This window comes from Schistocerca gregaria, chromosome 8 (genome assembly GCF_023897955.1).
Source record: "Schistocerca gregaria isolate iqSchGreg1 chromosome 8, iqSchGreg1.2, whole genome shotgun sequence".
Lineage (NCBI taxonomy): Eukaryota > Metazoa > Arthropoda > Insecta > Orthoptera > Acrididae > Schistocerca > Schistocerca gregaria.
In genome coordinates, this window is record NC_064927.1 from 269362266 (window position 1) to 269388009 (window position 25744).

The following is a 25744-nucleotide window of genomic DNA, read 5'->3' on the forward strand; positions in this document are numbered from 1 at the left end:
AGCCCTCTCGCAGTGTCCGGAGCAAGTATGGTGGGTCTGACACACCGGTGTCAATGTGTTCTTTTTTCCATTTCCAGGAGTGTGTTTGTTTGGTACTAGTAGACAATGTTACGGTATATCTGTAGCGCACTTCCTGGGTGATGACGTAATAAATGTGTCACATTGACCTTTGGGAGAGACTGATCAACTTGATATGTAAATAAATTATAGATACTTTAAGATCTGGCAATGTCCATAAAGCAAAATTGAGTGTATGTTAAAATAAAAAGGCAATGAAGAAACGAGCTATGGTACCAAGTGAAGTAGTGCAAGTAGTTGACTGGCAGACTTACATTCAGGTTTCCTCCAGTTTCCCTAAATAATTTTGAGTGAAAGCTAATTCCTTTCCAAACATCTGGTGCCAAATTCTGCTTCTCTCATCCTCACAAAGTTTTCGTTCAGTCTTTATGAATTCAGCGAAACTTTCAACTTGGGCATACTTTCTATCATCATAGCATTTTTTATTAGCATATGTGAATGTTTGAAGTAGGCATATGACATAGGTGTAGTTGGTGATTGTTGTCATCCTCATGAAGATTGATTCTGAAATTTTACATTGTATGAAATTTTCTTCAAAATTCAGTCTATTTGTATAAGAAAGCATTGGAAAACTGATTTTAGATGCTTCATTGATCTTGAAAAGCGATTATTACAGCTGTACAGAAGAATTCTGATAAATTGTTCATCAGAAGCTACTGAATTAAAGAATATATCAACTTTGTCTGTATGCTCTGTTCTTGAATACATTTGTTGGTTGCTGACTGACATGATGAAGTGGAGAGAGACTGGACATCTGAGAAAGTGATAGTTCAAATCTTTAGCCAGCCTTTCAGGTTAGGATTGTCTGTGACTTTATTAAGTTCTTTAAGGCAAAATTCAGGGTAATTTCTGTGGAAACAATGGCCAGTTTCCATCCCTCAGGCGGGCTTGTGCTCCACCTTTAGTTATCTCACCATTGACAGGATGTTAAACCCTAATCTGTCTTTCTTTTCATTTGCTAGGCCATATTAGATTGTAGTTTGACACTTACTGTTTTCAAAAATGAAATTTGCAAATTCCAAGTATATCTCGTATATAGAGTCCTTCAAATGTGTTGAAGTAATTTTAAATGTGTCACTAAGGAAGGGTGTTGGGTTTGTTGCTGTTCACGCAGACAATATTAATATTAAACTTCCTGGCAGATCAAAACTATGTGCCGGACCGAGACTCGAACTCGGGACCTTTGCCTTTTGCGGGCAAGTGCTCTACCAGCTGAGCTACCCAAGCACGACCCGCGCACCATCCTCACAAGCTTCACTTCAACTCTCCTGTGAACCTTGCAGAACTAGCATTCCCGAAAGTTTGGAAGGTAGGAGATGAGATACTGGCAGAAATAAAGCTGTGAGGATGGGCCGTGAGTCGTATTGGGTAGCTCAGTTGGTAGAGCACTTGCCCGCGAAAGGCAAAGGTCCCGAGTTCGAGTCTCGGTCCGCACACAGTTTTGATCTGCTAGGAATTTTCATATCAGTGCACACTCCGCTGCAGAGTGAAAGTGCGCGAGCGCATATGTATATGTTTCGTCACTGTGCAAAAATTTTGGCTCTATTCTTTGTTGTTCCAGAACTAGGGCCACGTTAGTTGACCCATACCAGATCGTGAAGTGCATGGGGTGAATAATTTGGCAAACTTTGGTATAGCTTCGTGCATCTGATGTGACATCTATCACCTTGGATTTTTATACAGTAGCACAACTTTTAGTGCTGAATGCAGCTATAGCACTCAGTAATTATGACCCCGTATGCTACTTGGTCCGAAAGTGTCTTGTAAAATTTATCGTGAAAGTTTTGTCACACTTAAAGTATCTTTTACTAAAAGGGAAAAAACAGCTATGACTTTGATTTTTGAGCTGCTAGCCAACAACCATGTGCTCACTGTACTACACCAGTATTAGCATTTATGAGTATATAGTTCTGATTTTATTGACCCTTGTTTCAAGTGTCAATTTGAAAATTGAAAATCTACAGCTTTTTTCGGTACCAGTTTTTAATATGGCTATCATCTCTGATCATCTTTTAACTGACATCATTGGAAAGAGCTCATTTTTTGCTACAGGGAACATTAAAAAGTAGAATGTAATTTTCCATATAAGGTTTTTAAACTATGTTTGAAGATACCTTAGCTTTTGGGCATACTGTGTGCTTGACAAAATAATTTTAATGAATGCCATACAGAAATGAGCTAATAAACAACATTGCTGTGAACTTAACTAAGCAATAAGTTCACAAAATGAACAGAGCATCATAAATTTGTTGCACGAGTTCATGCAACCATATTGATAGCTCTAAAATTCTCTTCAATGCTCTTCAGCACATCTGATGGGTAAGTGTATATCCGACCCATGGAATTGGCACTTGGAGCTGGCAAACTGCTGATTATCTGCTCCTCTGTGATCCATCAGGTGTCCTCTCATAGAGGGTAATGGAATGATTGAGTTGGACCATGTGGATGCATGAAGCTAAGGAATCTCATTCTTCCAGTGATATGTCACAGGCGTTTCCAATCCACCATTTGTTGTCATAAATGGAGGCTATGTATTGCCTAGATTGGATGCTGTCAGTTGAAACACTCGAAGTATGCTGATTAACACTTGCAATAAATGACACCTAATTTGTAACTGTTTTTCATAGATTGTTCAGAAGCAGTGGTTTTCTCTGGTCCCTGCAGCTGTCCAACCATTTTCAAATCTCCTTTCTTGCAAAGGTCTTGCAGCATCAGTTTTTTACCTCATTATAAAAAGGAATTTAATTCTGTTAACTTGTTCATCACAAATTCTGAATAGATCACTTGGTGTTAGAATTTGATCTGAAAGTTGGCCCTTGGAGACTTGGCTCTTGCTGCTAATTGCTTTATTGTGCCCCCAATACCATCACATGGAGACTTTAGACGGCTTGTGTTGAAAAAGTTCCATTCTGCACTGATACTAAAGTAATTGTAGTACTGACATAGATCCATGAAGTTCTTGAAATATTTGTATTGGGCAGCTGATCCATTGCTGAAATAGCTGATGTGCTTCAGCACTGGAAAGTTGGTTCTCAGGTGATCAATCAGCTTGGAGCAAAAAATGTGAATTGCAACTGTATCATATCACAAGCAGTAGCTGGTGATGCAGAAGCTAAGAGATCAGATCTTTCCAGTCAAAGCCTTTTGGTAAATAACAAAGGAATGTAATGTGGCCTGACTATTTTCACAATGGAAGCCTTGTACAGTGTCCTGCACAATAAATGAATAATTTTCTGAAAAATCCATCAGAACAACCAACTTTCCATATTACAGATTTTCTTTGCTTTCTCTTAGGTATTTGCTTTGATGCTTTCCTATGTAATGATGGGGTGAGAGATATGCAATTTTGGTCACAATGTTTTCGATAAATTCTTCAGTTGTTGACTGCTTTGTGTCCAGGGTATATCGGTCAGCATGTATCCATTCCTTGAATTCAGTTGTTTCCTCAGTGTCGTTCCCTTGAAATGCAGTTTCTACAAAGCTTTCCAAAACTTCCAATACAGGGCATTGGTCACATTGTCGGAGCATGCAATCTTTTGAATCCATGTAGCAAGTCGTTTTGGCTAACAAACTCTTGTAGTCATCCTTAATTGGAGTCGCTGCTAGCACAACTTTACATTTTGATGAGGTGTACAAACACAGTGTGTTGCTGAACCAACTGTGATGCACCACTTTGGCTGGAGCTCACAAAATTTGGAAAAGCCAACTTTTGGTAAATGTTGTCTGTGATATTCTTGATAGGCTTATTTCAAGTTACAAAGCCGCAAAAGTTTCTGCATATGAAATTTTGGGCCAATTGGTGTCCTGATGGCAAAAAGTCCATTTTTCCAGGGCAGAGTCGACTTCATCACTTCCATAGAATTTTGCTACACTTCCCCTAATATCTTCTTGCAAAGTCTTTCCTCCCTTTGGATCTGGTTTCACTAATATGCCTTTCCCTTCCTTCAGCTTTCTGGCAGTTTTCACCATTTGCTCAGATGCGTTGAATTCGTCCATTTTTTTAAAATTTTTTTTTAATGCTCCAGCTGCTAGGGGCCAAAGTTAAAATCTGAACTTTCTCAGAACCTGAGGACACTACCTGTTTTCCTTTCAATTCATTGATGTGCACTTTGTATGAAGAGAAATCGTGGCATTTTTGACCTGGTTGCGGTTTTATAACATCTGCTTTAAGCCCGCCAGTTTCAACAGTTTTGGTAGTCACAACCATTTGAACTTGCCTTACCGTTTGTTTTGCATATCCACTAGAATCCAAGTTTGAAATGTGCTGGAATTTGTGTTGAAACAATTATTGTTGTCTAGCTAAATTTCAAGCTGTCTGAAGCAACTATAGCATCATCAAACTCTGATCATGGCAATTGCTTGGTGCTCCCCTCCCCCCCCTCCCCTTCATTGACGTCAACTCTACAAGCAGGGCAAAGCTTCTGTTCAGGCCTATCTTCATCTTATATAGTGTGAATGTATAAAATGAGAATACTGGAGAACATTCTGGAATTTTCTGTAAGTTTCCTGGTGCCTTGTTATAAAACTGTTGTACCTGCATGTATGTTTCTGGAATCCATGCCTTGCTTTATAAATCAATCTGCATATTAAATTTCCAGAAGTTTCTGGAATCTGTTGTAAAAGTCATACAATTAAGTCGAATTTCCAGAAGTTTTTGTAAGCCATGCCCTGTGTTATAAAGCAGCAATATCTGCATCTCAATTTACAGAAATTTCTGGAACCCATGCCCTGTGTTATAAACAGTCATACCTAATTTCCAGAAGTTTCTGGAACCTATATATGAAACAGTTTTACCTGCACATCAGAGGAACAAAAGTATCATGCTGCCAATAATTTGTGCTAACAAATAGCAACACGAGTGCTTTGACATTCGCCAGCACAACAGCTGCCAACATGTTAATACATGCAGTAAGCGTAACGGCTTAGGTTTCTTTTAATGTACTTTTAACACCTTATATGGAAAATTACCATGCTACTTTTTCAAGTCCCTTGTAACAAAAAATGTGCTCTTTTCAGTGGTGTCAATAAAAAGATGGCCAGAGTTGATAGTAATATAGAAAACTGATCCTGAAAAGTGCTAGAAATTTTCAATTTGATACTTGAGGCAATGGTCAATAAAATTGGAACTATTTACTCATAACTGCTAATACTGGTGTCGTATAGTGAGCACCTGGTTGTTGGCTAGCAGCCCAAAAATCAAGGTTCCAGCTTCCTTTCCATTATAGTAAAGGATGGTTAAAGTAGGGCTTGAATCTTTCACGATAAATTTTAGAAGGCACTTTCAGGCTAAGTATCATAATGGATAGTCATTTCTAAGGAATTTGAATGCTTTAGCTGCATTTGGCAACAAAAGTTTTACTAGGATACAAAAATTCAAAGTGATGGGTATCACAGAAGATGCACAAAGTTAACCGAATTCTTCACACTGTGCTTTGTGCCTTGGTATGGTCCTCAATGGTGAGCCAAAATTTTGCACATTGACCTAACACATACGTATGTATACAAAAACAGTTTTGAACCGTATCTGAGATGGTAGAGTGAGGATCATTTTTTATTCTAAGTCACTTGATATGGAATGACCCCAATGTAAATTTCCGACTTGGGCTGTGGCTTATGTGCATTTAGTTTACTGTTCTTGTACTTTGTGGTCAACGCAAAATTGTCAGTTGTCAATATGTCAAATATGCTTTACTTTGTTTGAACATGCAGTTCATTCCTGACATAATTGCCTTCCAACAAGTGACATTTTAAGGATTGTGTATGTTAATGGTGTGGTTTCAAGTATACAGCCAAGTTTCTGTTACATGAACAACATTTTGGCTGTCAAACCATTTGTTATCTTCAGGTGCTGTGAGTTTTGCTGTTATATCATCTATTGGGCAGGCCTCAACAGCTAAGCTTTTGCTGTTGTGCAGCCTGAACTCCAATCGGACTATGAACTATTGTTTGCTCATGCATCATTATCTATAGCTGAATTAGGCTCCTGGTGCCCACTGTGCCCTTTGATTCTCTTATGTTTTTCAGAGCCTGTACTGGTATTTCCCAAGAAGTCCATGCTCTTAGTGTTTTGCAGCCCTGTTGGATGTGATGCGCAGCAATGTAATAAATTGTGTGTTATTTAAATTGAAACCGCCATTCCTGTTTTGTAGGTTTTCTGACATCTATATTTCAGTAGAATCCATAATTACTCTACCTCAAACTGTTTGCACCACAATACTAGTCTCTTCAAATTTCATTTCACAATTACATTCGAAGCACATTCCGAAGCAGCTGATCTTCTTGGTTGTCACTGATGATGTTCCTTGCATTTCTCCTCCTATTGACATGTAATCAGCATGGCTTCAGAAAACATCGCTCTTCTGCAACGCAGCTAGCTCTTTATTCACACGAAGTAATGGCCGCTATCGACAGGGGATCTCAAGTTGATTCCGTATTTCTAGATTTCCGGAAAGCTTTTGACACCGTTCCTCACAAGCGACTTCTAATCAAGCTGCGGAGCTATGGGTTATCGTCTCAGTTGTGCGACTGGATTCGTGATTTCCTGTCGGGAAGGTCGCAGTTCGTAGTAATAGACGGCAAATCGAGTAAAACTGAAGTGATATCAGGTGTTCCCCAGGGAAGCGTCCTGGGACCTCTACTGTTCCTGATCTATATAAATGACCTGGGTGACAATCTGAGCAGTTCTCTTACGTAGTTCGCAGATGATGCTGTAATTTACCGTCTAGTAAGGTCATCCGAAGACCAGTATCAGCTGCAAAGCGATTTAGAAAAGATTGCTGCATGGTGTCAGGTGGCAGTTGACGCTAAATAACGAAAAGTGTGAGATGATCCACATGAGTTCCAAAAGAAATCCGTTGGAATTCGATTACTCGATAAATAGTAAAATTCTCAAGGCTGTCAATTCAACTAAGTACTTCGGTGTTAAAATTACGAACAACTTCAGTTGGAAGGACCACATCGATAATATTGTCGGGAAGGCGAGCCAAAGGTTGCGTTTCATTGGCAGGACACTTAGAAGATGCAACAAGTCCACTAAAAAGACAGCTTACACTACACTCGTTCGTCCTCTGTTAGAATATTGCTGCGCGGTGTGGGATCCTTACCAGGTGGGATTGACGGAGGACATCGAAAGGGTGCAAAAAAGGGCAGCTCATTTTGTATTATCGCGTTATAGGGGAGAGAGTGTGGCAGATATGATACACGAATTGGGATGGAAGTTATTACAGCATAGACGTTTTTCGTCGCGGCGAGACCTTTTTACGAAATTTCAGTCACCAACTTTCTCTTCCGAAATCGAAAATATTTTGTTGAGCCCAACCTACATAGGTAGGAATGATCGTCAAAATAAAATAAGAGAAATCAGAGCTCGAACAGAAAGGTTTAGGTGTTCGTTTTTCCTGCTCGCTGTTCGCGAGTGGAATAGTAGAGAGATAGTATGATTGTGGTTTGATGAACCCTCTGCCAAGCACTTAAATGTGAATTGAAGAGTAGTCATGTAGATGTAGATGTAGATATATTTTGTGCTACTTCCATGGCATGAGGGACACATCCAGCTTTCGAAGACCTAGAGTGAGTTCAAAATTACAAAGAAAATTTTTTATAGTTGTTTACAGGACCGAAGTGCACCAGCTGCCATGTTTTTATAGAAGTTACAGACTTGCCTGCTGTTGGGCCAGTGTGAGGCTCTTTTTTGGGCATTCTTGATTTTGAGTTCGATACCTACTCAGTTTGGTGCTCTAAGTACCCATTCATTCCTAACACTGTTTTCACGCTGGACTAGCATTTAGGAGAATGGAAGTTTAAAATCTGTGCCCGGCCATCCTGATTTAGGTTTTCCGTGATTTCCCTAAAACTCTTCAGGCAAATGCAGGGACGGTTTCTTTGAAAGGGCACGGTTGACCCCTCTTCATCCTTCCCTAATCTGATAAGACCAATGATCTTGCTGTTTAGTCCCCTCCCGCAAAATCAACCAACTAACCACTATGTACAGATGTCATAATTCTTGGGCAAGGTTGTCCTTTTCTAAAAGAATGTAAACTCTGTGTACTAGTCTTTATAACTGAATTTCTTCACGAAGGATGGGAACAGGTTGAGGCATGGAGACAGAAGTCTGTGTTTGAGTTTTCAGGGTGATTTTGCTAAATTGTGACAAACTAGAGGAAACAATCCATGAGAGGATAAGGAGAAAAAAGATTGTATGGACATGTGGCCAGAAATATGTTCCAAGAGAGGCACACTCACTTGAAGGTGGAGATAAAAGATCTTTGTCATTGTAGGTTTCAGTTATTGAAAGCATACATGAGAACAAACAAGGCAAGTGGATGTGTTGTGCTTAGCTCCACATTCAAGCATTCAGTAATTTTGTCCATGACAGCATTGCACTCTCACATTGGCACTAGGGGCATCTGCTTCACTGCTGCTGCTGACTCACTGTGATGTTGAGGTATCATGTTCTGCAGAACTGACTCACAGTGGCCTGGTATATGAACCAGGAAAAGGCTGACATGGTCTTTACATGCAGACAGGCAAATAGCACTGGGCAGACATCAGCACTACTGTACTGGGAAAAGTATCTCGCAGATGGAAACCTCACAATAAAAAAAATTTGCAACAGTGTTACTGTTTCTGACAGGCTAATTAACAGGAGTGGGTAACTGGAATGTTGGTGCACCCAGTGTGGTCACAGGCCCTAGAGAAATAGGTATCCTAACATTGTATATGATGACTCCAGTATCATTATCAGGCTATTGACCCACCAACATGGGATTAAGCCAGTGATTTTGTGGAACATTCTCCATGACAGCTGCCACTATCAACATCAACGGTCCTACCTCCTCGTCGTTGATTTTGTTACTGGTTCCTTGCAGAGGCCATCATGGTGCTGGGATTTCTGTCACCCATCCTACTCGCAAATGAGGCTACTTTTACGAGGAGCCCACATGTGAGCTACAGAGAATCCCCACAGTATGGTGGCAACAAACTATCTACACCAGCTCAGGTTCTCACTTCCACATTTCCATATGGAGCCATCTCAACATCTACTCTAGCCATTGAATCGGTTGCCAGATCTCAACTGTTCAGATTTCTGGGTGTGTGTGGATGGGAGGGGGGGCTAAAAGAAGCCTTGTATGCAGAGACCATGCTGGACATCCAGATACTGGAACAATGTATTCATGCTGCCTGTGACAGCATTTGGTTGCAGGATGGCATATTTTAATGTGTGTCCGTTGTTACTGTGTCGTGTTCAAGCATGATTAGAGGTCTGTGGGGACTGTCTTGAACACCTTGTCTAATGGTCTTATCACAGCATATCATGCACTCCATTGTACTGTACAGAAATGATGGATCAATAATTCTTATCTTCATGGGGATCATTTCCTGCTGATTTCCCCTATTTAGCACAGTCGCCCTATATATACTTCCTCTTAACATGTTGAGGAAAGGGAGTTTGCCCCTTTTTAATGTTCGGGAGTGTGAATGTAGGAAGGATGAAGTTTAAATGTTGCAGGAAGTCTTTAAGCTTTTTTGTTCCGTGTAGCCACAGTACAAAAAGTCATGCATGTATTGATAGAAATGCGTTGGTTTGAAATCGATGGAGTCTAGTGTCTTTACGTCAGTGTTCCATGTGTAGGTTTGACATGACATGTGATAACAGACCACCTATTAGAATGCCATTGGTTTGTTCATATTATTTCCTGCCAAACAGGAAATAAAGTGCCATCAGAAGGAACCTAAAATGTTTGGAGACACTATTGTTGAACTTCTCTGCAATTAATTTCAAGATTTTAATTTTACTAAATGGGACACTCATAAAGAGGGAGATCACATCCAAAATGATGGCGATATATGTATACCGTAATTGCAGCTGACTCTGGTTGTGTACAAAGTGAACAAAGATTTGATGGTGTTAGTTACTCTGCTGTGGTGGTGACTGTTAGAACAATTGAGGAAAGATACATTAGTGACACACTCCCTTAAAACAGAGTGTAAGGGTGCAAATGCATATGGTGATAAATAGGCATTTGTGATGCACCCTCACTGCTGAATTGAGTTTTTGAGATTCTGTGTGTTTATAGGCTGAGAATTGAATTGCAAAGGAGTAGGTTTAAGTAATAATAGCAGTTATAGGTAAAAGGAAATTAGGTTCTATTTGAATTGGTGTGGTGATTTATCTTGGACATATTCTGGGGAGCACCAGACAGATGCGTGTGACATCAGAACAGGCAGAACCTCAGTGTCTGTTCTATTTAAATGAAGTAGGTATTTGATCTGAATGGAAAAAAATGGGGAGAGGGGGGGGGGGGGGGGAGAGACTAGAAACAGCAAACCCTTAATTACCCAATTGCCGTTTTCTGACGTGATGCGGATCATTGCATAAATCTTCATAATTTTAGTGAATTAAAGTTCCTCAGAAAACATCAAAGTCAGTTCTATCAAGAATTTTTTTAGAGTTGCCTTGAACTGCTTTTGGGTATAGATATTTAAGTTCTGAGCTTCACATACCATAGATAGAAAATTTTGCAAAAATTCAGTTTTCTGTAGGTCTCCATGTAGGGCATATTAACAGACAGTATCTCTCTACAGTTGCAGTTTTATAATGTTTAAACTATCTAATATGAAGGAGTAAACTGAACTTTTATCCTTTTCTCTTTATCAGTTTGCTGCTTTGAAGCTAACTTGCAAGTCTTAAGCATGATAAACTGGAAAGAAATAATTTTGCTTTGCTTAAGGCAGAATGCTAATGAAAATTATTAATGAAACTTACTTTGATAAAAATTCATATTTTTACTGGCATTTGTCATTAATATAAGGTTATTCTTACCACATGATATGAGATAGTGTAGTGGATTTGTGTGTTTTGCTTGCCGAAAGAAATCATTAAAATGGAGCACTGGGTTTTGTATTAGGCAATTCATATACGTTCTCATTACGTCGTAAGTTTTCATGCTGCCTCTATATTCTCTACAGCTTCTCCAGTAGACCTTCCACCCTCCTGTGCCAAGACAAGTTTCTCTTTATCTGTTCGAACTCCTGCATCTAGAGACCTTGAAGGGGCCATTGTCTTTTATTTTGCATTCTCTTAAAACAGTTTTCTGTCAACATTAAATAGACCTCATTTGTTTAAATGTGCTGGGTATTTTGTAAATTCCCACCTTCTGCCATAACAAATTATCCTTCACTGACCCCAGCAGGTCCGAAGTCTTAGAAAATGGGTAGAAAATTACTTTCACCTGAATATCGCTAAGTATTCTTGATATTGTGAAGGAAATATTTATAATGAAAGAAAGAAAAATATCGTATATGTACCTCCAAAAAAACAGTTGATTTAAGAACTGCTGACTGAAGTGCTCCCTCCTCAAAATCCCCCATAAAAAAGTTAGCCACCAGGGGAGACAAGAGGCTGCCCATGATAATGCCGTCAATCAGTTAAAATTTTTTTACACACATACATTTGGAAAGAGCATGTCTGACTGTTTGCCAATTAGTATCAAGGAATCGGCAGGAGGTACCTATGTAGAAAGAGATCCTGTATCAAAACTCAATAAAAGATGTTAACTACGTAGGTGGAGAGCCCAAGTTCTGTTGATAAAATCTGCTGAATTCTGTATATGATATTTGCCAACCAATGGTCTCAGCAAGCAAGCACATGTTTGGCTAAATCATATGTGGGGCATCAATATTACTCAGTATAGTCCATAAAGGAAGGTCATATAGACTTGGCGGCATGCTGTCATGTGGTCGTAACCACTTAATTGTCTCTGGAGGAAACAAGGAAGAATTTAGGAGTGTATATGTCTTTTGTTTCACGTATCCTGGAGGGTGTGATTAGTCGTCTTGTACATACTATCACTAAGTGGGTCATACATCTTCTCCAAATACAAACTAAGTACCTTTATCAGCCTTCAGTACCACTATGTCCAGATGCTCTGAGATATTGTAGTGCAGCCTTTTCTTTAGAGATTATATTATTGTCATGTTGGAGATTTGCTCCAGGCGAAGATGCGGGAATACTCCAATGATTGCAGTGAGCAACAATGCCGAAGACAGCTTACCTCTGCAGTTCACTAGCTAGGGCACTGCCAGCGAGTGGTGTGGTCCTTCGGTCACTGTGACTCTAACACATGCATAGTAATACTCTGTGCGCTATATGAGGTGCAGGGGAGAACAGCTTCATCAGTCTTTGACGGCTCACTTGACGATGACTGACAGATGTCCAGTCGAAATATTGTGGAGAGAAGTTTACAATGACCAGCTGCAATCCCGAAATCTCTCTGAACATGATCAACAGTTCTCCTCGAGTCTTGGAGATTAGTCAAGTCCATTGCATGCACCTCTTGCTTGATGGTATCCTGTAATTCTGAGCACATTCAGAAGTCAGATGGGCTTCATTATATGTAATATAATTATAGTAAGGTCCAGTTCTGTGTTTGTGAGGACAAATGTTATTGTAAAAGTTTAGATATTAAAAATGGTGTACTTTTATTGTGCCCTCTGTTTGTATTCATTTAATCCATATGAGAACATGGTGCGCAGCAGATTTTCCATAATCTTCATGATGACCAAACACTGCGCAAAATTGAAGGTTCATTGATCTCCGAGTCTTAGGACTTGTTGAGAATTTTGAATCGATGTCAAAAATCATATCTGAGGCTGTACATCCAAATTTTTCTGTGTGTCTTAATTACTACCTGTAAATTAATTTGTTTCTATTTCTCCTTTTCAGATGAAGGCAAGAAATTATGAGAAAGTAGAAAAGGTATGTGATCTTAGTGATAATGTTTTATTTCTGATATTGGTAAATAAAAATGCTGATTCATTTAAGACAAGTTATTTTTCATTTGGACTTCGTGTACAACACTTGGGAGGTGATGTTTTCTGGCAATTTTGGCTGACTAGATGGAAATCACAAATTTTTGTATTAGAAACATATATTTTTGTTTAAATTTCTTTGTGTGTGTCTAAACAAGACTCAGTAGAGCATTTTTGCTGGCAATTGCCTTTGAGCAAGTCCTTTCCACATTGGTGGGTTGATGCAATACCTTGTTGGTTTTGAACTAAAGGAATTGGTAACAGAAATGTTTATCTTCTGCAAAAGTAACCTTGTATTTGTTTCTATTTTCCATTGTAGATTGGGAGTAGAGAGGAAAGCAATGAAAGCTTTAAACAGTTGTCTTTGTGAAACACGACGAAAACAGTGGTTCTCTCTAAGTATGTTGTCATAATAGTATGGGAGTTCACTGTCTTTTGAGTTCTATATGTAGTACCTGTTTCCATGAAAATGATTTATTTTCGTAGTAGTATGAAGCACGTGATGGGGAGAAAATGGAAATTGATGAAGAGATTTTTATAAATTTATTGCAGTTCATCAAATGACTGTGGTCATATTGTGTGCAAGTTGAGAGAATTTAGTGTAAATCTTACACACCAAAACATTCTTCACAGGAGACTTGGTACCTTTGATTAATATAGTTTGCCAAGTGCCAGAAAGTGCCACTTTCTGAGTTAACAATGCCTAATTCCCTCCTCTCTGTTGAGTGGGTAATGAAGTTCTTGAGTGTATTCAATTTTTTTAATTGAACATTTAATGAACTGTGTTGATTGCTTCAGTAGGAAGCAGTGTATATTCAAGAACTTCTCTGAATGAGTGAGAGTGTGATATAACATTTTCCCCTTAATAGAGATAGAATGTGATGAGTGGAAGAGCTCCAGTGTATTACTGAGGTAGTTTTAGTATAATAACTTTTGGACATAATTTTTCTCTCTTGATAAACTTTGGCAGAAATCCTGTATGCTGCTACCCTCCCCTTTGTTACTTCAGAAATGCAACTGCAGTATAAAATTCACACATGGCCTATGTTTTTTTGATGTGTTTTTGTACCGTTATAGTGTGCACATATTGGAAGCTGTCCAATCAAGTGTACAAAGATGGTATTTCGTGTTGCATCACAAAACGAGAACTAATATTTTTGTAAGAGCTCTTTCATTTCATCAAATTCTGTTTCAATGTGTCTCTTTATTGCAAGGCTGTGTTAAAGGGTCATTTATTAATCGACCCATGACCATCATTTCATATGCAGTCCCCCATATGGATCTTATGTAATATATAGAATTCAATAAAGACATTTTTTTTTAACTCTTGGGACTGCACTTCGTTTCTGTTTAACAAGTAGTATTTGTAATTTCGTTGTGTAAAATAAATTCTGTAAAATATTTACGTCTCACATTCTACTGCATAAAAATAAAATGCAAAGCAGTATGGTTTAACAGAAGTTTGATATACACTTCAGCTGTATTATAGATTATTTTATGTTGTACTTTGTGTCAGTGTTTCGTGATTATTTCAACTGTGTAGTTTGTATGTCTTACAGAACATGAACATTTGTATTAAGTTATGTTCTAAAAATATCAGAAATTTCACTTTCGAAATCAGCCTATTTTTGCTGTGTGTGTGTGTTTTATATTGCTGCATCTACTTTACTCCTTATATCACTATTTTTATCAATTTAATGAACCAAAAAGCAGCAGTGTTAGATAAATCTCGTCAACTGTTACAGAAAACAGTATTGGTTTTAGGAAGCACTTTTTATTTTGTGGATTGCAGAAGAAGTGGTGTTTAATTTAATTGTGGATGAGAGTTGGTGTATTCTTACTTTTGTTTAGTTTAATGCACTATCCGCCTTTTAGTGTTTCTGTGATTTGATTTGTTTCATAATTTACCATTGACATTTTGTTGTTGATGGAAGTGATTTGTGTGGACAAACCTTGATTGAGGGTATCTGTTACCCAGTGACTGTTGACTTTTCGAACAAAACAAAAAAAACATTAATTACCTATGTGTGAAAGCAGTAGCAAAAGCCCTGTTTCTTGAAAGTCATAAAAGGACTGATGGAAACACTAGAAAGTGATAAGACTTTGTTTTACTTTATGGACTGAAGAGGAGAGAGAAGAAAGTAAGTTCATTTAGAAATTATAATATGGAAACAGACTAGTTATAACAGTAGAGATACTGCATTGAAACTTAAACTCATCATCACAATTTTCTGTCATATGTTAAAATGATCCAGTAGATTTGTCCATTTTCTTCACCTAAGTCCCAAGTCTTCTGTCCAGAATGGTACTATAATTTTACTCAGCTGCCAAAGACCCACAGAAAAGAATTAAACAGTTTGCTAATTATTTACTTTAATTATTTTTATAAATGCCTAGCAATTTCTCTCTTTGTACATTTATTTCTGTGTAATTTTTTATTTGATTTGGTTCAGATGCTTTTGCCTTTGTTATCTGTTAAAACCAGTAAGTGTGAAAAACTGGCATATTGTCTGTCTGGTGACCAGCAATAAATTGATACCAAACGAAACAAAAATTCTCAGTATTTCAGACATGTTTCTGCAGGTGATGGGTTGTCAATTCATTCTTGCTCTCTAGGTAAATTTTTCTTTCCAGTCCAGTTAACTTCTTATAGATTGATACCTGTTGATAATTTTGTTTCTATTTGTGACTGTTTAAAGCAGCATCTGCAAGACATACTCCCTTATCTAAGTACCACAAAGCTTTATGATTAGTCAGTTAGCTTTTTCCATGAATAAATGTCAGCACAATATATACCAGGAATTATAAACTTAACACATTAATTTCTCATTTTCTTTTTATTTGTGTGTGGAAACTATGGTTTTGCTGAAACCTAATGTTCTACTTTTTATTATGTTTAGATGTAAATAGATTAAACAGCCTAATCTCATGTCAACAATAAGTTAATTTTTTTTATTTGTAAAGCTCCAATGCTTTTGGAGTTAATGTTGATTGTGTTGGAGCACTCTATTGCGATTTGAAAATGCTCTAGACTTGTGTGCTCTTTCAATTGTTACTGAAAGTATTATGATGATTCAACAGTTGTGGATGATGCTAAAAGGGTTATGGAACTCGACAAAGTTGAACTGAGTAGTCTCATCCGGAGATACTTAGTCAACCACTTTGCAGGGGGTAGTTGCTATAAAACAAGTACATTGACCTTTTTCTTTCATAAATTCTAGGATAATATTAGATTGATTCAGAAAACACTGATACGTGATTTGATGTGTAGTATTTGTCTTAAAAATAGCTTGAGAAATGTTTTTGTAGGCAAACTAATCCACATCTGGGATGAGAGTGGAAGGATATAGTTGTCAAAATCATTAATATAATGAGTGTAATTTGGCGGAAAGGAGGACAGACTCTATGATAGTGTGTGACATGTATCAAAATGTACAGGTATTGACTTTTAATCTGAATTGAAGTATAAGGAGATGGGCTTCTGTGTGTAGCATGGTTTTTTAATTACTTTTTTACCATCACATCAGATGCAGTAATTGGTATTGTAATGAGCTTATTTAACCATTTCAGTACTTTTCTTACTCATCAAATGGTTCACAATACATAATAGTTTATTAAAAGGTTGTATCATAATTTTTCAAAGTGTTGTATTTGGCTTAAAGTACAATGTGGTCTTGTACCATGAGCCACAGCTTAAAAAATAAGTGGACAAGTCATATAATATTAAACTTTATTGAACATAAACACTTGGCTAACAAACTAATATCCAAATGAATACACTATTTTTTTCTGGTTAACAAATAGGCCTAAAACGTTCATGTTAATTAACATTTAAAAGAAACAAATTACTTTTATTGTTTTAAGTCTGTCTAGCTTTTCTATTTTTTAAAACTTCATTGCCATATTGTAAATTTCTGTTACAAAGTACACTGGGCCATGACCATTTTCCTGACTCAAGATACTTTTCTCCCACTTCAATAAATGGTTACATAAACTAAAATAAGAAAAGATAGGAAAATTAACATGATAGTTATCTACCATAATTACCAACCATTTATGTTTTAATTCTATTTGTGCATTTGTATCTAGAACAACATTGAACTAAGAACAAAAACTTTCTTTTTGCGGAAAGAAACAATGTCTAGGACATTGAAGTAATTATTCCTTTGTCCTGTAATAGCTGGCTACACGCATTCAAAGTAGGAAATATGTGGTGTGGAAATTACTGAGAGTATAGACCAGAGATATAAGATCAGCTCGAAGTTCATTCTGGCTCAAGGTACAAGCCACTGCCCTACAGACTGGGATCTCTGAAGGTGATCAAAAAAATGATTGTTGTTTTGGAGGGGATAAACAAATTAAACAAGCTTCTATTTCTGAAGAGTCCAGGTGAATATTACCAAAACTTGCTTACGTAGAAGGTGTGTTTGAGGAATAATCTTCCTAAGAATTTTGATAAGGGATCTCGAGGACACAAGTCTTGGACAGATTTTATGTTCTGTAATGTTAATTGATAAGCAGTTAATGGATGATAACATTGAAATAATAAGTGTTGTTGTTTCAAAGTTGAGATGTAATTGAAAATGGAATTTAAATACACTGTACTTACATTATTATTATTGAATTATTTCATCTCAATTTACCAGAGTTTAGTTTAGAACAGTTTCAGTGTAGGGTCCATAATGTTCGTATGTTCTCGGTATGTAGTAAATTGTGTTATTGTGGGCAAAATTTGTCAACACTTTGTACCATTAGTGCTGTTTGAACCTTTTACACATTGCTGTTTAATATCTGAAGTTACTGAACCTTGAAACATGTTTTATTTGGAACTTACTTGCGTAGAAGACAAAGTGTAAAGTAACAGTTCATGTTGTGGTTAGGAATGGTATTTTTTTTTAATTTTGCCCATTGGCTGAAAGTTTACAGAATATCTTAAATCATAAGACAGCTGTTAGAAATCTGAAACAAAAAATTATTATGGGGAGAGAGTTGGTTTCGCTAGTGAACTTCGAAACTCTTGTGTGTTTTTTATCCCAAGAGAGATCACTTGTTAATGAGTCTTGCCAGGTGACTTCTACTTCATGTTCAAGGAATGCGAGCCAGTCCCATTCAGTTTGTACCCATAAAACAAATTATCAGTTACTGAATGTACGCAAAACAGTGAAGATACCATATTTGAAGACAGAAGCTTTGTTTGGAAATTTCCAAGAAAATGTATTCTTACAAAAGGTAAAATGCAAATGCTTAAGTGTTAGCTGTAAGCTATAGTAATTTGCTGGCAGAAGCTGATTTGAAAGAACGGAAAAATATTGTAAACAGATAAAGAATATTTTCTGCTAAAGTAGTGGTGAAATATTGATAAATCTCGTATTGTCCTTCCATAAACAAGTGTTCATTTTGAATACTAAAGAAATGATTCTTAAACATGTACCTAAAAATTGCTACATAATTTTACTTCTGAATTCAGCATGAGGAGAAAAAGTAGAGGTAATTGTGTAATGCACATGTCAGTACGACTAGTGATGTTGGTCAATGAGAGAATAATTTTTCTGCTTCCCCCATACTTAAGTTGTGCAGTTGAGTCCCAGTTCTCATTTGGTGTCTTTTAGCGTTTTTAGAAATTTTTTTCTCACTTTAGTTATAAAAATGACATTGTTATAGTGGTTCATTTTGTATACTACACTTCAATAAGGGAATAGTACTTCTTGAAACACACATACATGAACATAGCTCTTAAAAAAAAGACTGTACCACAACATTTATGAGAAATCTCTGAATAAATAATAGCAGTATGGATCTGCATCATTGTGAAGTGTAATATAGAGCTCCATATTTGTGTGTGGCTGTTATAACTGTTGCTGATATACGGCTAACATCCTGATTTAAGTGATAATCTGGTGCTTGTTCCATGCTCTTGGGGAGCAGGCATTAATTACATTTGAAACAGAAAGAAAGTAGATCAAAGGCAGAGAGCAGCAGCAGAATTTTGGAATATTTATTCCAGCTCTATAGGAGAGGTTCATCCATTGCAAATCATTTGCTTTTACTCATGTTACACATATTTTGTGGCTGTAGTAAGTTCTAAAGAGAGAAACATGAGTATGGAGGCAGAATTGTATTGTTTTGAGAAATTTGAAACAGTGCAAACCATATTATGGAAACAGTAAGCTATATCTGTTTTTTTCCGTAATTGTAATTCACTGCATTTTGTGACAATAATAGTAGAAAAATTGTAAATGTAATACACATATATATATCAACACACCATTTTTTTTAATGGTAAATTATCATATTCCGTCTTTTCCAACATACAGTTCTTGATGTATGTAGCAGCCTGTAATGAAGAATAAAGTTCAGTTGTGTTATGAAAAATGTTCTTCATTTATATGCTGTTTCAGTATTTCCTCAAAACTGCAAAAGTACTTCACCCATTTTTGGAAACAGTTTCTCATTTCTTTTTCTTTTTGATACGTCACTGGAGTGTTTCAAGGAGGTAAAAGTTGCATGTATCATTCTTAAATCTGCATTGGTGTTTCACTGTTGGATACTACTGAAGCAGGTGTACTTGGTGTAAATAGTTGGGATATTGATCAAACGACTGTGTGTTATAAATTAATAATCTTACACTTTCCAGTAGGCTTAGACCTAATTTATGTGATCATGGTTAATAAAAGTTATAGGTATGTACTTTACATTAATTTACTAAGTTTCCAGAATTGTTTAGTTGGGACATTCATTTTTCCACCCATAACACAGAATTTCTGTCTTTAGAAAAACAAAAATTGGCAACAAGCTTGTACGACTTTAGCTCTTCTAATATTTTGATGTTGGGCTAGCATGGAACAGTAATAACTCTTCAGTCATTAATTACAATCAGATCTGAAAGTTATCTGGAATGCAATGTTTATAAGAAAAGGTCTTGCTCAGTTGAAACAGCGATGCAAATGTCATCACAACAGGTGATTTTGAATTCAGTAAGCTGTCTTTGTCTTGAAGTTGAAATATTTAAATACCTTAAGAAATACAGCATCCAAGATGGATTGACCATTTTCAAGGCGGTTAATACAGTTAAATATTTGTGATCAATATTCCCTCCAAATTTTGAATGCTGCAGCTGTCAGTGCGAAATAACAATTTCTTTAGCAGTCATGTTCTAATATTATACACGTAACAATTTCTTTAGCAGTCATGTTCTAATATTATACACGGAGGTATGTAAAATGAAAGTTAGAGCCCTTAGTTGTGGATTAGATTTTTGTGGTTGACTTGGAAATACAGGGTGTGCATAAAGTCTGGGAACACTCTCAATTATTTATTGCAACAGAACCAAACATTGTACAGATATCATACAAATGTCATTTTGAAGAAAACCCTGAAAGTCGTCCCCCCTCCCCTCCCCCCCATGTATACCATCACAGCATAGTTTGGTAATTTGCCGATAGTCAGCGTTAGTCGCAAACTTGGTGAGTTCAGTTGTGGAGTGAGCTGTTTCATGAAATGGTCTCCCTGATCACTAGATGTCCCTCCGTGTGACTTTTTTTCTGTGGGGACACATTAAAGATCTGGTGTATGTACCACCTCTACCACGTGATGTAGCAGAGCTCTGGGAGAGAATACAGGAAGCAACTGCCACAGTCGATGATGCCATGCTGGGACGGGTGTGCAACAAATTCGATTAACATTCTGTCGGATCACTCACGGTTCGCATATCGAATGTTTGTAAAAAAAGTTTGAATTTCTCTTCAAAATGCAATATGACATCTGTACAATGTTTAGTCCTTGTGCAAGAAATAATTAAGTGTTCCTGGACTTCATGTACATCCTGTATGTACAGCTTAAAGAAATTATTTTGCTCAGAACAGCTGAAGCATTAAAAATGTATTTAATATAGTGGAAATAAATGTGTAACATTGCGAAGTCACCGGCAGAAGAGCTTAAGCCCAAAACATGTCTTGTCATAAATGAAAGTGTAAGTAAATGGCTTCTTGTATTTCTTCAAGCAGTTTCCTCATTGCTCAAATAATGGAAAAAAAGTTCAGAGACAGGTTTTGAGGGACTATATTGTGTATATGTTACAGTTGCTGATAGTTTGCTGATAGTTTGATGATGGTGACGATGATAATGACTTAGTTGTGATTATTGTTTTCTCTCTATCTAAATGATTATAGTAATAGCAAAATGTTCTTGGGTTAGAGTTGAGACTACGTATGAACATGTGCTGGATCACATCGCTTAAGTTCTACCAAAAGATAAACGTGAAATCTGCATATGGTGAGTTGAGGCGATTTAGATTCTGTGAAATGAGACAGGAGATACGTATCTGTGAAGACAACCTTATTTAAGAACAGAAAGTAATTACTCGAAGAAAGGATTGGCCTTCAGCAAGCTAAGTATAGTGAGGTGGTGACGTATTTCCATAACATGGAGGTATAAATGAAAAAGTCTGTTCTTGGGTAGTGCACTGGGTGTAATGATATTGATGGTGACTGCAGGTGAAAATAATCATTGTGGAGGGCTAAATTCTTGATGTGGTGGTTGATGATATAAAGCTTAAAGCTTTATTATAAGCAAGTATTACTGAAATGTACAGTGCAATACAGAACAGTGGATTAACAGGGTACATATGAAGTAGCACAGTTGTTAAAGACACTAGGTTTGTATGGATGAGAATGGGATTTAAATCCATGTTCACCTTTGCCGATTTAAAATTTCCATAAAATATGTCGCTAGAGGATCTGTGTTGGTTCCTTACAAAGGCCACTGCTGTTTCCCCTCATCCTTTCAATCTGTTCTAGTTGTCACAGAGTTGAAAGTACATTAAATTCTAGCCTTTGTATCCCTCCTTTTTCTTTAATACCTCAGTGGCATATTAATTTCTTTTTCTAGTGTATTTATTTAGCCTGATGCGATATGGTCCATCAGGTCGTCTCTTACATTGGACCACCGTTTCACACCTATGATATCCTTTCTTATATAACAATTTCTTAAAAATGTGACACATAGTATTAAAAGGATGTTAACATATTGTTCAGAACTGTGTAATTTGTGTAGAAATTATATTTGTAGGTAGTTGTTTTAGTTTATTTAAATGTTGTTGTTACTGGGTATAGCTGCTGTTATAATTCACTTAACAAGACAGGGAAAATATGTAATATATTATGATACAGAATTTTTGGTGACTGCTTACCTTCAGGAGGGATAAAAAAAAGGTGTAGTACTGCTGATAAACACACAAAAGTAGAAGTGATAAGTTTCCTAGCTTTTGGAACAAATAATTCCTTACTTGGGAAGAAGGAACAGATAGGTGAATCTTAAAAGGAAGGGCAGGTCACTCAGATTCCAGGATGAGAGATACCCACCTGTAGTTTGGGACAAGGTTTGACAAAGATCTTACTTGATCCTCGTCGTCGCTTACAGTGAGTTGCTCCCATCCTAGGATTTGAGTGACTTGCCCTTCTTTTTAACCTTTGCCAATGAGTCCTCCCCCAAATCCCCTCCCAATCTCCTGAGGAAGGGAACTATTAGTTCTGAAAGTCAGGAAGTGCATAACTTCTGAGTATGTCTGTCTGCAGTACTACACTCTTTGTGCCTCCTCAAGGTAGGCACTGCCCAACAATTCTCTCATAATTTATTGCTTTTCTTCATTCAGTTTTCCTCTGATGAAACTATGTAGTATGAAGCTTCATGTTTCAAATATTTTTCTCCTCTCATTTATCTAATCATGGAAAAATGAGATTGATTTTTCTCTGTACGGTTTGACTCAATTTATTCATTTATGCATATGGTCAGCATTTCTAGAATGTGGGAACTCTGACGGCATTATTTGCTACAATCCAATCTTATATTATGTAAGAGTGTTGCAATAGAGGGCATATGAGCAAGTGATTCGGGTTCTGCACTCACTAGATGTGTCTCCATCTGCTGGGAGGGATGCCCCATATTTGGGTGTTGGTCTTGCAATGGAGGATGCCCATTTTAAGATGATTGCTCTCCAAACAGGGTAATGCAGAACATTTTCAGCAGATACAGTAGTGGAAATATTTATTGCATCACCTTTTAAATTAACATTTTTTTGTTGCAATCATTGAAGAACTAAGCAAAACTTGCCTGATTTCTCTTGATTTCTATCAGAAATGACTATACACAATAACGTTTGTCATTTTGTTTTAATTCTTCTTTCTATAAAAATGTTTATTTTTTATAGTTTAAACAATTTCTTGAGAAATGAGTGTAAGTGGATATGTCAGCTATTCTGTTCGCTATTCTGAAATATGAATACTAATGTTGAAAGAAACACTACATATTAATGCTATAACATAAAACTGATGGGTTTTAGTGTTTGTATTTCCTCATACAAATACATTGTTGCATCTGATACTTTGTTGTTTCACCACACACATTAATCTCTGCTTGGCATTGTGAAGGCATTGAAAGAACTAACTTTGTAATGTACTCCTCACTCAGTTCATGAAACACACATACACAAGGGTCTCCACCAGCTCCCGTTTATTCTGTGGCTTCTTTTTGGTGATAGCATTTCCCATAACCTTCCAACAGTTCTCAATAGGATTGAATTGGGGCTGTTTCCAGGCCACTCTAATATTAAAGCCCCATTTTGTCAAAGGAAAGATTTTACCTGAAATGTAGAACTGTGTGATAATTAACCAAGAAAGTAATCTGCTTCATGTTTGGTACTAATATTAGTCATAGGACTCACCTTCAAAGTTCTATGGCAAGGAGCGGAGTCATCCTGAAAAATGCAATTGGAAACATCTCCAAACTTGTGTCTAATGGTTGGCGTAAGCTTCCATTCAAGGATGATTATGTTGGCATCTGCATTGACAGTACCATTGATGAAGTCCAGACAACTTTGTGACTGGAAATGCAGCGCCAAGCCATCTGTCCGTTTGGGTGTTGGGCTGTATGTGTTTTCTTGCACGATGGCAAAAATTCTTCAGCTTTTGACGCACGAACACTTTTCCATCTGAGCCATACAGATTAAATTTGGACTAGTCTGAAAAGATTACTTTGCTTCACATCTCTGGTGTCCATGTCACATATGCCTTTGCCCATTTTAGTCGCTGTTGTCGCATTATCTTGGTCAATAAAGGCTTCCTTCTAGAACTACAGGCTGAGAGTCCAGCCTCTAGTAGTCTATTTCTTACACTTCTACTGGTTACTGAGATGTTGCACATTTCTTCCCAGTCTCGCTTTAGTTCAGTTGGTGACACACGATGATACTTGAATGAAAGAAAGCCTTTTCAATACCCTGTCCTGTTTGGCAGTAGACGCCCTTTTCCAGCCTCTTCCTTTCTCACGATCAACATTTCCTCCCTCCCTCCCCCCCCCCCCCTCCTCCCTTTTTTTCCCAGTAATGTTGAAATCGTGGACTGATTAAATCCTGACTTAGAGACTGTCTCTATGGTGCTGAGACCAACAGACAAATAATTCTGGTGTGCCCATCGTTTCACTGCAAACTCTCAACTCAAAAATGGCAGTATAAACACTGGTTTCATTGTAAAACCAGACAACAAAGAGTTGCGTATTGTTGGAAAACATGCATGAAGAAGTCAGATTATAAAGGCAAAAATATGTTAATAAAGTTCAACAACAATGGGACTGGTATAACCTGAAGCAAACTGCTGCAAAAGACGAAGTAATTCATGGTGATTAATAAATATTTCAACCATTGTAGCTCTTGCTTTGCCGGGATATATGATGGCAGATTAATCTTCCCTCAGGTGATGCAGTTAGACTTCAGTTTCCCTTCCAGTGGCAGAACCGAGTGAGGTGGCACACTGTTTAGCACACTGGACTTGCATTTGTGAGCGCAATGGTTCAAACCTGTGCCCGTCCATCTTGGTTTAGGTTTTCTTTGATTTCCCTAAATCGCTTCACGCAAATGCTGGGTGGTTCCTTTGGAAAGGGCACAGCTGACTTCCTTTCCCATCTTTCCCATCCTTCCCTAATCTGCTGGGACTGATGACCTTGCTGTTTGGTCCCCTTCCCCAAATCAACCAACCAACCAGCAGCAGACTTCTAGCAATGGAGCTGTTTCTAGATTTTAGTTGACAGACTAGCTTGATAATCGTGCATTGGATGATGGGGATGACTGATCTGCTTTTCCTTCTCTACATCAGCAGTGATCGCTCTTCTGACAGTTTGTCAACTGGAATTGGCTTCGTACACCTTGGTGTAGTGTCAACCTGCTTTGTGTGAGCAGATGCATGCTATACAGATGAAGTGTACTCTGAAGCTCATGAGTGCAAAGCAAGAGCAGACATCCTCGGAATGTGAGGACTAGCTCCCAATGTGGTGGCAGTGATCTTTCTTGAAATATTGTTCCTTGCCTCACCTTCAGCCCAGTGGTAAGGCAGCACTTTTTGTAGGACAGCCTATGGCAAAGAATAACATCCAGACATAAACAGATTTTGGCCATTGGTAGTCATTTACCTTTCCATGTGACAATCAATTTGCACTAGACTTCTCAGTTCCACAAGTGAACTGTGCACACACAATTGTTGCTGGGGTTTACCGTTAGATGACTGACTTTGTAGGACAGCTTAATTCTATCCAAAGATGAAATTAACTTTTCTTTTATCTCTTTAAATTTCTTCCGTTGGGCAGCCCCACTGCTATAATCAAAGTAGGTGAAATGTCTGCAATGTTCTGGAATATGCTGATAATTGTACAAATTAAAAAACACAGAAGGAGCACACTGCCTTGCCGTTGATCATTCTTTTGCATGTAACAGAGAGAAAGAGGTGGAATCTTCTATTCTGCAGCAGAGTGCCTATGATGAATGTTAGTAGAGCAGAACAGGGAGAGAAGGGGAAAAGACTGATGGGTGCATTGA

General features: G+C 37.5%; 1 protein-coding gene across 1 annotated transcript in view; it reads left to right on the plus strand.

The window, feature by feature from the left end:
* The window catches only part of LOC126284615 (protein suppressor of forked), a 109567-nt gene that overhangs the window by 27176 nt on the left and 56647 nt on the right, over nt 1–25744 (plus strand). Inside the window, exon 3 of the mRNA XM_049983681.1 lies at nt 12803–12835. Within this exon, the coding sequence (XP_049839638.1) occupies nt 12803–12835 (33 nt within the window). The remainder of the gene's footprint in view (nt 1–12802; nt 12836–25744) is intronic.